Source organism: Cnephaeus nilssonii, assembly GCF_951640355.1.
Source record: "Cnephaeus nilssonii genome assembly, chromosome: 5".
Classification (NCBI taxonomy): Eukaryota; Metazoa; Chordata; class Mammalia; order Chiroptera; family Vespertilionidae; genus Cnephaeus; species Cnephaeus nilssonii.
In genome coordinates this window covers 78462343-78478646 of record NC_137076.1, presented here as the reverse complement: position 1 = coordinate 78478646, position 16304 = coordinate 78462343, and the positions used below count along the sequence as shown (strand labels likewise).

At 42.1% G+C, this 16304-nt stretch overlaps 1 protein-coding gene across 5 annotated transcripts in view; it reads left to right on the top strand.

The window, feature by feature from the left end:
• KLHL3 (kelch like family member 3) overlaps positions 1-16304 on the top strand; it is a 209228-nt gene that overhangs the window by 110553 nt on the left and 82371 nt on the right. For 4 of the 5 annotated variants that reach the window (XM_079771903.1, XM_079771905.1, XM_079771904.1 and 1 more), the window contains one exon: positions 5997-6116. The exons of the other annotated variant lie outside the window; for it this stretch is intronic. In XM_079771903.1, the coding sequence (XP_079628029.1) occupies positions 5997-6116 (120 nt within the window). The remainder of the gene's footprint in view (positions 1-5996; positions 6117-16304) is intronic. 5 annotated transcript variants of the gene reach the window in all.

Sequence of the window (16304 nt, the reverse complement as noted above, 5' to 3'; positions counted from 1 at the left end):
CTCTGCCCCCCATCCTCCTGATTCTGTATCACCAATGCAGGGAACTAGACAGCTAAGAAATAATTCCTCAAATCCCCCATGGGGAAGTTAGAGGGATAAAGCCATAATTATTTTTATAAGGGGAAGTGAAGAAAGATGGAATAGTTGGTAGTTATACCTCATTTACTTACCCATTCCTTCATTTACTCAAATAATCATTTATTGAGCACCTGTCATGTGCCAGAGGCTAAGAATAGAGAGGGAAATAAGACACCATCCTGTTTTTCATGGAGCTTAAAGTTGGGTGAGCAGGGTTGTGCTTGAGCCAACAATCATCCACTTGCAAGAGCTGCTTATTTTTAGGAATTTTATGAGTCAATTTTTAAATACAACTCTCATTAAAAATTAAATTATGTAACTTAATTATATTAGAAACAAGTGTAATAAACACTCAAAACTCATCACTTCCCATTTATTTTACTATGATCTATGTCTCCTAGACCAGCGGTCGCCAACCAGTGGTCCGCGGACCACTGGTGGTCCATGAGGTCCGAAAGATTGGCGACCATTGTCCTAGACTATGTCTCTTATATGTGTATAGTGGAAATACTATATGGTGATATAATGATGTGCTTGCTGCACATTTCTTCCCACCTCCATATACTCAGTGACATTGTGTTGGTAGATTGAAATATGCTGTGGTGGGAGTATTTACACCATGGAAATTGGCAAATGTTAAAAACCAGGGCTCCCTTCCTTGAAACCATCTGTTAAACATTTCCAGCACATACTGTGCGGGGGAGATAGAGAAGTAAGAGGTAATTACATTATTATATAGAGGGAGGCACAGAGTACCAAGGGAACAGATAGGAAGGGAAATCAATCTAGTGGGTAGTGGAGGATGATAGGAAGATCCCAGCAAGAGGCTTGAAGGGCTGAAAGGAATGAGCTAGACATTGGGGAGAAGGGGGATAGGGCAAAAGAGCCTGGTATACTAGTATTTAGGCAGTTGCAAGTATTTTAGTACTACAGTAACAAGAAGTCTTCAGGGAAATGATGGATTATGAAGGGCCAGGCTAGGTCTCTGAGAATTGTTCTAGATAGAACATGCCATGCTTACACTGACATTCTGTGAATATCACTCTGGAGTCTGGGAGGAGGTTATCATAGTAATAAAACAAGAGATCATGATGGCTTAGACTGAGGTTGTAGTAACAATGACTGTGAGAAGGGAGTGGCGTGGAAAGATATTAAAGGACATAGATTTGATAGGACTATGGCTGTATGTGAGGGGTGTGCGAGAGAGAGAGAGAGAGAGAGGAGATATCAAGGATGTCATCCCAGTTTCTGCCTTGGGTAGGTGAGTGGGTTGTTGGTTATGCCTTGGTGATAGAAAACACAGAAAGAAGAAGAGGCTTGAGAGAAGGTAAGGAGTAGAAGGAGTTTGCCCAAAGAAGTGTGTGTGATTTTGGCTGGGTCTGGATAGGGTGAAAAGTATGGGCAAGAGAGGAGAATATACTGCAGTATGGTTGTGTTTCACTGGTGGAGAGGGGGAATCCACCAGTCTTGTCTGGTATCAAGAACTGAGCATGCTGGAGATTGGGCCTTGAGAAAGTGGAATTGGGCTATGTGTTGGGGATTAATTAGTTAAGATCTGGTATGAATGGAGGGAGAAAGGTATAAGGGAGGGAGTGGTGGGATCTAGCAACTCTGAGCATGTGATCCTAGGCTGAGGCACGTGTGTGTGTGTGTGTGTGTGTGTGTGTGCGCGCGTGTGCATGCACGCACGCGTGTGCATATATTTATGTACTATATTGCTGGAGGGCGTGGGTTGTGGTGGAAATAACTTGGGCTGATTCAAGTCAAGGACACCTGAGCTCAGATCCCATCTCTGCCACTTATTATCTGTGATCTTGTACAAGATTTTTTAACTCCTCTGAGTCCTTAGATCATCTCTTTACTTAAGAAGTTACTTAACTTCCTACTCTCTGGAAGACCAGTGAGTTGCCAAGAAGCTTGTATTTTCCAGAAACGAGAGATACCACTCTAGACTTCCTGTGTCTTCACACCCAAGGGGAGCAAGGGATGATAGAGACCAAGGGATGATTTGGTTCCTTCTGATGTCAAGACTTGCTTTGGCATCAAGGGTAGAATGGGGAAACCAGATGTCATTTCCTTAGCCAGCCCTGTAATCATCAAGTTGTTCTTTTAGGGAAGCTTCAGTGTGAATTGCATTTTGTTGAAATTAAGTCCTCTGATAATAGACAATCTATGTTTGAGAACTTTGGTAAACACATTATTTTTAACAGGGATATATCATTATTAGGCCATTCTGGAAGGCTGGAAAGTGTAAAGAGCAACAGAACAAGGAAGAGCGAGCCATCCTTGTCTCTATTTGGTCTACACCCACTCCATGTATGTGAAATAGAACTAAAATGTTTGTCCACTGGGCTTTTATTAGTTCCTGTTAAAAACCTTCAATGGTTCCCTGATCGATACCAAATGATAATTTCTCTTCCTGGCTTTTAAGTCTCTCTACAATTTGAAAATTATAATGAATACTTGTGCAGTGTTTTATAGTTTTTAAATTTATCCCAGGAATGCAAGTATGGTTTAGTATTAGAAAATATATTAATATTATTTACCACATTAAAAGAATAAAAGGAAAAATCCGTATAATCATCTCATTAGATTTACAAAAACATTTGATAAAATCCAGTATACTTTATGATTAAAGAACAGTAATATACATGGAAATTTTCTTAATTTGATTAAGAAAGGGTATCTACAAAAATCCTACAGCAAACATACACAATAGGGAAACATTAGAAGCATCTTTAACATCAGGAGGATGAGAAAAATATTCATTAGCACACTTTCTGTTCAACATTATGTGACCATCCTAGCCAGTGGAGAATTTCTTGCAAAAAGAAACTAAAGTCCTCAGAATTGGAAAAGAGGAAAAAAAACTCTTGTAGTATATGCAGGCAATGAGGTTGTTAATATAGATCACCTAATTAAATCTTCAGACCAATAGTTAGAAATAATAGAAACAGTTGGTAAGGTGGCTAGATATAAGATCAATTTGCAAAAATCAGTTGCATTTTATAAACCATAATAATCAGAAAATATAATTTAAAATGACACAATTTCCATTATAAAATAGCAACAAAAATCATAAAGTGAATAAATATAATGATATAAGGTTCCACATGCAGAAAAATATAAAAGTTTGAATGACATTAAAGAGGACCTAAATAAATGGAGAGATATTTCATGTTCATTGATTGGAAGATACAATATCAGAAAGATGTCAGTTCTATTCAAATTGATCTATAAATTCAAAGCAGTTTCTATCAAAATCCCATCAGAGTCTTTCATAGAACTTGACAAACTGATACTAAAATTTGTATGAACGAGTAAAGAGACTGGAATGATCAAAACACATCTGAAACATAATAATAGGATTGGGGACTTGCTCTATCAGATATCAGGCCTTATTATGGAGCTACAGAAATAATGTATTACGGGTACAGAGGTAGGTAAACTGACCAACGGAATAGGATAGTGTCAAGAAATAGTTCCCTGTATGTTTAGAACTTTGATATGGAACTAAGGTGGCATGACAATGACAGGCGAGTGGGAAAAATAAGAAGTAATCAATAAGTGGAACTTATGGGAAAAATTAGATCCCTTTTTCACATCATGCCACAAAAATCAACATCAGATAATATAAGGTATTAAATATCAAAAGTAAAAATGTTAGTAGAAAATAAAAACTATCTTTCTGGCCTTGGAGTAGGGAAGGAAGGACACTAACAATAAACTATGCTTGTGGGTTTTCTTACATGAAGTTTTTCATCTTTACTGGGTACTCCCTCTTCCTGATCACATTTTCAGTTTAGAGATTTTCTTTATCTCCTTAAACACATGACTCTAATCATCTGCCTTTGTGCATCTCTTTATATTTATTGTCCTGTGCTCAGCTCAGTTAATTTCTTTGCACTCAGAATCCAAACAGTCCCACAGTTCAGATGCCTGTGGCTTACATTTACATGCTGAACTGAAGGTAGGGAAAGAAGCCAAAGGAGGAGTCAGAGGAGCTAAGGGTCTGGGGCATGTTTGATTGTATTTGAATGTTAACAAATCCCAGTGTGAGATCTATAGACTCTCAGGTCTCTGGAACATTCTCTTAACATTCAGCATTCCCTTTCTCAAGAGTTTTCAGAGCTGGGTAGTAGCATGGACAGAGGCAAAGGGAAAGGCAAAAGAAAGTACTGTTGTTGTCCTAGAGTTGGAGTAAACTGTGGGTCCCTAAATCTACTCAAGTGGAGAAGGTTCTGTTTTCCTACTAGCAAAGCAAAGCTTAGCCTTGTCCAAACCGAGGTAACTCCAAGGTTCCAGACTTGACCATGGAGCTAAGTAGTTTCATTAGTCTAGGGAGAGAGTGCTTTCCTTACTCATTCTTTTGGTTCTTTCTCAGCCCCCATAAAGTTTAGACATGTTGCTTAGGAGTAGTTGGGATTCTGGGTGGGATTTCACAAGGATTTAAGTGTTTTGTCTTTGGGACAGGAGGTTTTGAGATTATGAGTGACTTGCTAGAACCACCTGCTCATTTAGCTCACATAGACAGCCTTTCTTTTCATAACAAATTACAATCTCTTGTCTTTGTTTGGGATTATGGTTTCCCAAAAACTTTCACGTGTGTCACCATTCTCTATACTGTAGTCAATGTGATCTTTCTGAAGCACAAATGTGTTCATCTGCTTCCTGCCCCACTTCTCTGCTTAAAACCTTTTGATGGCTTCTCATGGTTTCAGAATGAAATCCAAACTCTTCAGCTTTGCTTATATTACACCATATTGTTCAGTCTAATAGCCTTTTTTTCTTGATACTCTCCTCTAGTTTTACTGAACACACTTGAATTTTTCTCCAGGTCTCTGTGCATACTGCCCTCTGTCTGAATACTTTCCATCTTTCTTTTTTACCAGGTTAATGTATGCTCTTGCTCAGCTTCTAGGAAGTTTTCCCCTCATCATACCAGCATTGGGATAGTTGCCTATCCTTTGTGTTTCTCTAACCTTTTTTTTAATTATTGTTTAAAGTATTACATATGTCTCCTTTCCCCCAATTGTGTGTTTCTGTAACTCTTACCCCATATAATAAAAGGCTAATATGCAAATTGACCAAATGGCGGAACGACTGGTTGCTATGACGCACACTGACCACCAGGGGGCAGATGCTCAACGCAGGAGCTGCCTCCTGGTGGTCAGTGCGCTCCCACTGGCAGGGGGAATGCCGCTCAGCCAGAAGCCCTGAACTGGGGGCTCATTGCTGGCAAGCGCAATGGCGATGGCGGGAGCCTCTCCTGCCTCCGTAGCAACGCTAAGGATGTCTGTCAGTTGGACATCCCCTGAGGGCTCCCAGACTTCAAGAGGGTGCAGGCTGGGCTGAGGGACCCCCCTCCCCACAAGTGCATGAATTTCATGCACCCGGCCTCTAGTTGAATTATAGTACTTAAGATACAATGGTTAAATGTTTACTTGGCTTTCTCCTCCACTGAACTCAAAATTTTGTGAGAGCAGGATCTGTTCCTTGTTTATTGTTGTGTTTCCCTTAAATTTCAATACAGTGCCTGGCACACAGTAGGCTCCATTAGATGTTTGTTGAATGAACAAACATCCCTATGAATTGAATGGTATAGTGCTTAGTTTCCCCTCACTTTCCCCATCTGGAGAGATGGAAGTTAAGCACTCCTACAAAGTCACAAAAGTGCTTGGTGGAATAAGCTGAGATAGGACCCATCTTCCACCAGAGGAATGCACTTTGTATTGGGAGATTTTGCAGAAATGCCTGACCCAATGCATTCCTTCCCTGTTGGGTTTGTGGTTAAGAGAACAGGCTGACAGGGATGCCCCTGGTGGGTGGGCAAATGCATGCACTTGTACAGTTGGGTGAATGGGTTTATCAACATGTGATCCTCTTTTTCCTCCCTCCCACTCCCTTCCTGTTCACAGCACCAAGCTGAGCTCCCAGTCCCCGATACAGGCTGGGGATGATGAGAAGAACCAGAGGACTATCACTGTCAATCCTGCCCACATGGGGAAGGCGTTCAAGGTTATGAATGAACTGAGGAGGTACATTTCCTATTTTGCCTGTGCCCTTTTGGAAGCAACTTGCCTGGTGAGCGTTATCAGGTTCTATTAAGTCAGGACACTACCTCCTAGTGAATTCTGACTCTTCCCCACCCACTCTCAGTCACGTGGCTTCCCCTTTCAAACTCTGATTGAGATAGATGTCTTTCAGAAATCTCTCTCTTTCCTTTGTGTTTAACACCTATCATTTTAGTACTTAATCACAGGGGAGAAATCCTGTATGGTTACAGAAGTTCTGTTCATGGACTTGGTTTCCAACTGAACCAGCTGCTTGAAGTCCAATAATAGAATGATTACAACACCTACACACAATTGCAGATTAAAGATTGTGGATGCCATGCATTTTCTTTTGGCCTCCCTCTCATTCTTTGGTCTGAACTTAGCTTGTTAGACAGCCACATGAATGGAAAAAGACCTAGCTTCTAAAATGCAATTTAACTCCATAAAGAAATAAATGAAATGCAAATGCACTCATCCTCACTTAGCTAAATGGTGATGGATGTGCAGGCTATTTGTAAAGCCAGTGTGCATGTTTGATGAGCTTGTTGCAAGACAGGTTCAGGACACTGAACATGCTTTTCTGTACAAAGCTTGTGCACACAATCTCTTCCTTTCTAGAGAACTCAGAAGCTTTTTTTTTGCCCATGCCATTATTCATCCTGTTGTGAGCTGTAATTGTTTATTTCCTCTTTTCTATGTAGCTCATGAGTTTCCTGAGGCAGGGGCAACTTCTGAATTGTTTTGATGTCTAGCACCTAGTACTTCGTAGGAACTGAGGCAGTAGCTAGACTCTGGGATGGGTGAGTGGGGTAAAAAGTTAAATAAATATATAGGTCAATGAAAATTATATTCTGTAGTACAAATAGGTGTTTTGTGAAGGTGCTAAGGAAGCAAGTATGCCAAACTGCAAATTTGGAGAACACTTCTTGAAAGGGATGATGCTTGAGGTAAATTTTGAAGGACAAGTAAGAGTTAAAGAATGATAAATGGATAGGAAAAAGTCTTCCAAGCAGAGAAAGTGTCATGAGCATAAGCATATATAGCTGAAGATATGTTTGTTGAGTAAGGGGTTGAACTACTTTTGAAAAAAGTTCTATCTGATTCTATATTTATTTCCTCATTTTTCCTTTTTGCAGGGTCCAGTCTTTGGCATAAAAACCAAGTTGAATTAAATTTATCTTATGCCCTATTGCTCAATTTTTATTAGGACTCCTGCCTAATTTCCTGGAAGCTCTGTTCATATTTGTCTTTGGCAGTAGGCAATGCTGATGTTTGTGCCTATGTGTATGGTTCTCTTGTCACTGAAGAATTTGTGTTGTGTTCCCTAGACTCTGTTGAAGTTCTTCATGTAGTTCCCTAGAGTTGGCTAATTTAAGACTCCAGGTTTCCAAATAAACAACCTAACTTTACATCCTATGGAATTAGAAAAAGAAGAAAAAACTAAGCCTAAAGTTAGCAGAAGAAAGGAAATAATAAAGATAGAGCAGAGCTAAATGAAATAGAGACTAGAAAGATAATAGAAAAAAAATCAATAAAACTGAGTTGGTTTTTAACCTTTTGCACTCAGATGTCAAGTGTGACTCGACACAGTTAGCATTAGAATAAAGGAATCGAGAAAAAAGCAAGTGAGTGCAAAGGGTTAAAAAAGATCAACAAAATTCACAAACCCAGCTAAACTAACCAAGACAATAGAAAGAGGACTCAAAATCTATATATATAAAAGCCTAAGCGACCGAACGACCGGTTGACCGGTTGCTATGATGCACACTGACCACCAGGGGGCAGATGCTCAATGCAGGAGCTGCCCCTGGTGGTCAGTGTGCTCCCACAGTCAACCTCCCGCGGCTGGCCAACCTCCCATGATTCCTCCCCCCGGCCGGCCAGCGCTGATCGGCCCTGATTGGCCCCGATCCCTGGCCAGGCCGAGAGACCCCACCCATGTACGAATTTGTGTACTGGACCTCTAGTTATAAATAAGAGACATTACAACTGATACTACAAAAATACACTTGATCATAAGAGGCCACAATGAACAATTATATGCCAATAAATTGGATAACCTAGAATAAATGGATAAATGTTTGAAACATACTACCTTTTAAGACTGAATAAAAAAGAAATAGAAAGTCTGAACAGACCAGTCATGATTAAGGAGATTGAATCAGTAATCAAAAATCTCCCAACAAAGAAAAGCCCATGACCAGATGATATCACTGGTGCATTCTACCAGTCAAAGAAGTATTAATGCCAATCCTTCTCAAACTTTTCCAAAAACTTGAAGAGGAGGGAACATTCTTAAATTTCTTTTAACAAGACCAAAATTATCCTGATACCAAAGCCAGATAAGGATACTACAAGAAAATAAAAGTACATGTCAATATCTCCGATGAATAGTGATGCAAAAATTCTCAACAAAATACTAGCAAACTGGCCCTGGTTGGTGTTCTAAGTGGTTAGAGCCTCAGCCCAGGCGCCCGATTGCAGGTTTGATCCCTGGCCCCAGTTGGGGTGCATGCGGGAGGCAACAAATCAATGTGTCTCTCTCACATCAATGTTTCTCTCTCTTCCTCCCTCCCTCCGTTCCACACTCTAAAAAATCAATGGGGAAAAAAAAATCCTTAGGTGAGGAATAAAAAAAAATTACTAGCAAACTGATTTCAACAGCACATTAAAAAGATAATATAGCATTATCAAGTGGGGTTTATCCTTAGGATACAGGATGGTTCAAGATATGTAAGTCAGTAAATGTGAGAAACCAAATTAATAGAAAGATCATATGATTCTCTCAATAGATGCAGAAAAATGTCTCAATGCTTGTTCATGATAAAAAATCCCAACAAATTGGGTATAGAAGGAACATCCCTTAATATAATAAAAGCCATATATGACAAACCCATAGCTAACATTATACTCAACTATAGGCCTGGTGCACGAAATTCATGCACTGGGTGTGGGGAGTGCCTTCTCGCAGTCTGGGACCCCTTGGGGATGTCTGCCTGCCGTCTTATGCCTGCTCCCCACGGGGATCGGGCCTAAGCCAGCAGTAGGACAACCCTCTCACAGTCTGGGATCCCTCTTGCAGTCCAGGACCCCTCGCTCCTTACTGCCTGCCTGCTGACTGTTCCTTACTGCTCGGCTTGCTGCTCCTTAGTGCTGCCATGGAGGTGGAAGAGGCTCCAGCCAATGCCGCTGCACTCGCTAGCCATGATCCTGGCTTCTGGCTGAGTGGCGCTCCCCCTGTAGGAGTGCACTGACCACCAGGGGGCGGCTTCTACATTGAGTGTCTGGCCCCCTGGTGGTTAGTGCGTGTCATAGCAACCAGTCGTTCCGTTGGTCGTTACGCTGTTTGGTTGATTTGCATATTAGGATTTTATTATATAGGATGGTTGAAAGCTTTTCCTTTGAGGTCAAGAACAAGATAGGGGTAACCACTCTCACCATCCTATTGAACATAGTACTAGAAGTGCTAGACAGAGCAATTAGGCAAGAAAAAGAAATAAAAACCAAAGTAATAAAATTGTCTCTGTTTGCAGATGACATGTCTGAATATAGAAAAACCCAAAGACTCCACCAAAAAGTGTTAGAACTAATAAATAAATTTGGTAAAGTTGCAGGATATAAAATCAACATACAAAGTCAATTGTATTTCTATACACTCACAACAAACTAAGAAAGAAAGAAAACAATCCTATTTACAATAACATAAAAACCCCCAATAAAATACTTAGGAATAAATTTTACCAAGGAAGTAAGTGATCTGTATACTGAAAACTATAAGACACTGATAAAAGAGATTGAGGAAGACACATAAATGGAAATATATTATGTGTTCATGTATTGGAAGAATTAGTATTGTTATAATGCCTTGACCCAAAACCATCTATAGATTCAGTGTAATCTCTATCAAAATTCCAATGGCATTTTTCACAGAAATAGAAAAAATAATCCTAAAACTTGTATGGAACCACAAAAGACCCTGAATAGCCAAAGCAGTCTTGTAAAAGAAGAGCAAAGCTAGAGACATCGCACTTCCTGATTTTAAACTGTATTGCAATGCTGCAGTAATCAGAACAGTATGGTAGAGACACATAGATCAATGGAATGGAATTGAGAGCCCAGAAATAAACCCAGGTATAAATGGTCAACTAATTTTTGACAAAGGAGCTAAGACTACTCAATGGGTAGTCTCTTCAATAAATGGTGTTAGGAAAACTGGACATGAAAATGATTGATATTGGACCCCACTCACAAAAATTAACTCAAAATGGATTAAATACTTAAGTGTTAAGACCTGATACCATACAACTCCTAGAGAGAAACAGGGAAGAAGCTCCTTGTCATTAGTTTTGGCACTGACATTTTTTTCACCAGAAGCATAAGCAACAAAAGCAAAATAGACAAGTGGCACTACATCAAAATGAAAAGCTTCTGCATAGCAAAGGAAACTATAACAAATGAAAAGGCAAACTACAGAATGGGAGAAAATATTGGGAGATCATATATTTGACTAATATCCAAAATATATATGGAACTCATACAATTCAATAGCAAAAAAACAAAATATTCTATTATAAACTAGTCAAAGGACATGAATAGACATTTGTTTAAAGAAGACATCCAGCTGGCCAACAGATACATGAAAAGGGGCTCAATATCACTAATTAGCAGAGAAATGCAAATCAAAACTGTAATGAGATAGCATTTTATATCTATTAGAATGGCTATTATAAAAAAAAATAAGGAAATAAGTTATGGCAAGGATGTGGAGAAAGAGAACCCTTGTGCACTGTTGTTAAGAATGTAAATTGTACAGCTACTAATGAAAACAGTATTGGTTCCTCAAAAAATTAAAAATTTAGCCCTGGCTGGTTTGGCATAGTGGATAGAACGTCGACCTGAGGACTGAAGGGTCCCAGGTTTGATTCCAGTCAAGGGCACGTGCCAGGGTTGTGGGCCCAATCCCCATTGGGGATGTACAGGAGGCAGCCAATTAATGATTCTCTCATCATTGATATTTCTATCTTTCTCTTCCTCTCCCTTCCTCTCTGAAATCAATAATATATATATACATATATACATGTGTGTATATATATATATATATTTTTTAATTAAAAATTTAACTATCATATGATCTAGCAATCCTACTTCTGGTTATATATCTGAAGGAAAAAAAAAGAAGGAAACTGCCATTTGTAACAACATGGATGAACCTTGAGGGCATTATGCTAATGAAATAAGTCAGACAGAGAAAGACAAATACTGTATGACCTCAGTTGTATGTGGAATCTAAACAAGCTGAACTCATAGAGACAGAGAGTAGATTGGTGTTTTCCAGGGTCCTGGGAGGGCTGAGGGTGGGAAATGGAGAGATGTTGTCAACAGGTAAAAACTTCCAGTTATAAAATGAATAAGTTCTGGGGATCTAATGTACAACATGGTGACTATAGTTAGCAATACTGTGCTGTATGCTTGAAAGTTGCATAGAGAGTAGATCTTAAGTCTTCTGACCATAAAAAATAGGTGTTGTGTGAGGTATATATGTATTAACAACCTAACTGTGGTAATCATTTTAGAATATAAATGTATATTATATCATTACATTGTATATCTTAAACTTATACAGTGTTATATGTCAATTATCTACACTAATAAGAGAGAAACACGCAAATTAACCATCACTCTGCTATGCCAAGCCACGCCCACCAGCCAATCAAGAGCGAGTATGCAAATTAACCCAACCAAGATGGCGGCCGGCCACGGAGCTGGAGCAAGCAGGAGGCTTGGGTTGCCCCGGCAATGGAGGAAGCCAAACTTCCCGCTGGCCCTGGCCTCTGCTCAAGGCTACAAAGTTTCAATTATAGAAGATAAATAAATCCCAACAAAAATGGTGGTGGCCACGGAGCTGGAGCAAGCAGGAGGCTTGGGTTGCCCCCGGCGATGGAGGAAGCCAAGCTTCCTGGCTGGCCCTGGCCTCCGCTCAAGGAGGCGCTGAAAAAAAAAAAAAAGAAAAAGAAAAAAAGGAGGGGCTTTGGACCTTGGGTCGCTGGGGGGGTGATCAGGCCAGGATGGGACGGCAGGGGCTGTTGGGGGTAAGCAGACCAGCAGGGGGTCCAGTTGGGGGTGAGCAGGCCAGTGGGGAGGGAAGGTGGGGATGAGCAGGCCAGCAGTGGGGGCAGTTGGGGGTGAGCAGGCTGGCAGGGGGGCATTTGGGGGCGAGCAGGCCAGTGGCAGGGGGCAGTTGGGGGCAAGCAGGCCAGCAGGCAGAGTGGTTAGGGGCAATCAGGCAGGCAGGCAGGCAGGCAGGTGAGTGGCTGGAGCCAGCAGTCCCGGATTGTGAGAGGGATGTCCGACTGCCAGTTTAGGCCTGATCCCTGTAAACCAGCAGTAGGACATTGTTCGAGGGGTCCCAGATTGGAGAGGGTGCAGGCTGGGCTGAGGAACACCCCTCGCCCCTGTATGAATTTCGTGCACCGGGCCACTAGTATCTCAATAAAACTGAAAAAAAGAAAAAGAAATTCCAGGTCTTTCATTAGACCTTATTTTGCCAGGTGTAGCCAACTCTAGTCACTGCTAAAAGGGAGAGCTCAGGGAATAGATATGTACATAGACTCCCCCCTCACCTTTCATTACTAGTATTTAAAATTTATTTCTTAAATAACTTAAGAAACTCATCATGCTATGTTCTTATTACTTCTTTTGCAAGTTACCACGTTTTTGCATCTTTCCCTAAATGCATCTACTTGGATTTAATATCCTCCAACAGTCCTGCTTCCTCTCCTCTTGTATATTTTAGCATTTTCCAGTGAACATTTTCTCAAGATGCTCCGTGGGGAAAAAAGAGCTCGGAACTCAAATAAGTTTGAAAAATGAGATATAAAACTGCTGTGCCCCACTCTGAAATTCATAATGCATACGGGCTCTGAGAAGTCCTGCAAAAAATTTGTCTAAGTGAGGGTTTCCCACATGTGTTTGACTACAGAACCCACTTTGGTGATTGTTATTACGTATAGACTGACTGTTTCACACTAGTGCTTTACTGAAATTTAAGTGAATAATCTTTGTATTTAAATGGCTCATTTTAAAAACTAGAGTGGAATGGGTGAGGCTGACAGAAGGGCCTGGATACTTTATTGATCTGTGTGAGTTTAATGGGAACTGAAGAGAGGCATACTTTATTTTGATGAAAACCTGGGTAAAGCATCTCACCATACAGGGATTTAGCTAAGGAAATGTTACACGATGTTCCAGGGGTCTAGGGTTATTTCTGCATTGTTTTCACATTCCCCTCTCTCAATTTTAAGTTATTTTAGTTCAAGCACACATGTTCTTTGCCATTTATGAATCACACAGTTCATGAGTTTCCTATTCTTTTTACTTTCATAGTGGAGAATGGACTTTTGGCATAGTAACCCCCCAGTCTTCCTCCTTCATAGCTCTGTTCTGTCAGACCAGCAGCTGCTTCTGGAGCACTAATGGCTCTTTGGGTCCTGACCATCCAGCTAGCAAGAGGGGATGTAGTCTTTTTTGGGATAGCACATCCTGACCAGATCTGAAAAGGAGATCTAGGTCATCTTGACAATTCTAATCTCTCATTTCACCATTGCAAACAGTTCTCTGTCCTCATCTTTTTTTGTGTGTGTGTGTGTGTTTGTGTGTGTGTGTGTGTGTGTGTGTGTGTGTGTGTGTGTGTGTGTGGTCTGCCACTATGCCTTTAGAATTTGTAATAACCATCTTAGCACATTGATTTCTTTCTCCTTTTTGGTACCAGTTTTAACAAGATATAATTTATATGCCATACAATTCACACATTTAAAGTGCACAATTTAATGGATTTTAGTATATTCATGGTCATGCATCTAACAATCAATTTTAGAACATTTTTATCACCCCCTCAAATCCTGTGTAATATCCCCATTTTCTCCTTCCCCTCTCCCCCAACCTTAGGCAATTGCTAACTTACTTTCTGTCTTTATAGATTTGCCCATTTTGGAATCATACAATATGTGGGTTTTGGTGACTGGCTTCTTTCACTTAGCATAATCTTTTTAAGGTTTATTATGTTATCATATGTCTTAGTATTTCATTCCTTTTTAATGCTCCATAAGATTTGATTATATGGATAGACCACATTTGGCTTTTGACAATTATGAATAATACTGCTGTGAAAGCTCATGTACAAGTTTTTGTGTGGATGTATGTTTTCATTTCTCTTGGGTATATACCTAGGAGTGAGATTTCTGGATTGTATAACTATATGTATAACCTTTTGAGGAACTGTCAGACTGTTTTCCAAAGCAATTGCACCATTTTACAATTCTAAACTTTCTGTAGGAAAGTTTCAATTTCTCTATATCCTCACTAACACTTGTTATTTTGATTATAGCCATCCAGTATGTGTGAGGTAGTATCTCAATGTGGTTTTGATTTGCATTTTTCTGATGACTAATGTTGAGCATCTTTTCATGTGATCATTGGCATTTCTATATCTTATTTAGAGAAATGCCTCTTTAGATCCATTGCCCATTTAAAATTGTATGTTTACTTGTTATTGAGTTATAGTGTTCAACTTCTTTATATATTTTATATACAAGCCTCTTATTCGATATATGATTTGAAAAATTTTTCTTTCATTCTGTGGGTTGTCTTTTCACTTTCTTGATGTCTTACTTGTGTCCTTTGGAGCACAAAAGTTGTAAATTTATTTATTTATTATTTATTTATTTTTTAAATTTCTTTATTGATTAAGGTGTCACATATTTGTCCTCATCCCCCCATTCCCATCCCACACCCCTCCCCATGGATGCCCCAACCCCCTGTTGAACTTAACCATTGGTTAGGCTCATATGCATGCACACAAGACCTTTGGTTGATCTCTCCCCCCTCCCCCCACCCTCCCCTATCCTCCCTCTAAGGCCCGATAGTCCGATCGATGCCTCCTTGTTTCAGGTTCTGTTCTTGTTCATCAGTCTATGTTGTTCATCATTTCCCCTAGATGAGCGAAATCATGTGTCACTAGAGATATACTTATAAGAATTGAATGTGCGACGAGCAATAATAGTTATGCTGACAGGCAAATGAATGTCTGTAGTGAGTTTCTTTCTGGACCAACAGTTCTTTTGAGACCCAATATCAATGTCCACCAGTTCCTTATGAGTACATGTCGGCACTGACCCCTCAGCTCTGGATGGTGGACAAATGGTGGTAATGCAGGTCCGACTCCCTCTGGTTTGGTCTCAGCCGGACCCAGGGGCACGGCTTCACCCGGATCCAGGGGCCCACGGCCTCACCCGGACCCGGGACCCAGCCTTACCCGGATCCAGGGGCACACGGCCTCGCCCGGACCCGGGATCTAGCTTCCCCCGGACCCAGGGGCACTTGGCCTCACCCGGACTCAGGGGCGCGTGGCCTCTCCCAGACCCAGGGTAGCGTGGCCTCACCCGGATCCAGGGGCCCACGGCCTCACCCGGACCCGGGGCCCAGGCTCACCCGATCCAGGGGCCCACGGCCTCACCCGGACCCGGGACCCAGGCTCACCCGGATCCAGGGGCCCACGGCCTCACCCGGACCGGGACCAGGCTCACCCGGATCCAGGGGCCCACGGCCTCACCTGGACCCGGGACCCAGGCTCACCCGGATCCAGGGGCCCACGGCCTCACCCGGACCGGGACCAGGCTCACCCGGATCCAGGGGCCCACGGCCTCACCCGGACCCGGGACCCAGCCTCACCCAGATCCAGGGGCACACGGCCTCGCCCAGACCCAGGATTCAGCTTTACCTGGACCCAGGGGCGCATGGCCTCACCCGGACCCAGGGGGGCGTGGCCTCTCCCGGGCCTGGGACCCAGCCTCACCCGGATCCAGGGGCACACGGCCTCGCCTGAACCCGGGATCTAGCTTCCCCCGGACCCAGGGGCACGTGGCCTCACCCGGACCCAGGGGCGCGTGGCCTCTCCCAGACCCAGGGTCGCGTGGCCTCACCCGGATCCAGGGGCCCACGGCCTCACCCGGACCCGGGACCCAGGCTCACCCGGATCCAGGGGCCCACGGCCTCACCCGGACCCGGGACCCAGGCTCACCCGGATCCAGGGGCCCATGGCCTCACCCAGACCCGGGACCCAGACTCACCCGGATCCAGGGGCCCACGGCCTCACCCGGACCCGGGGCCAGGCTC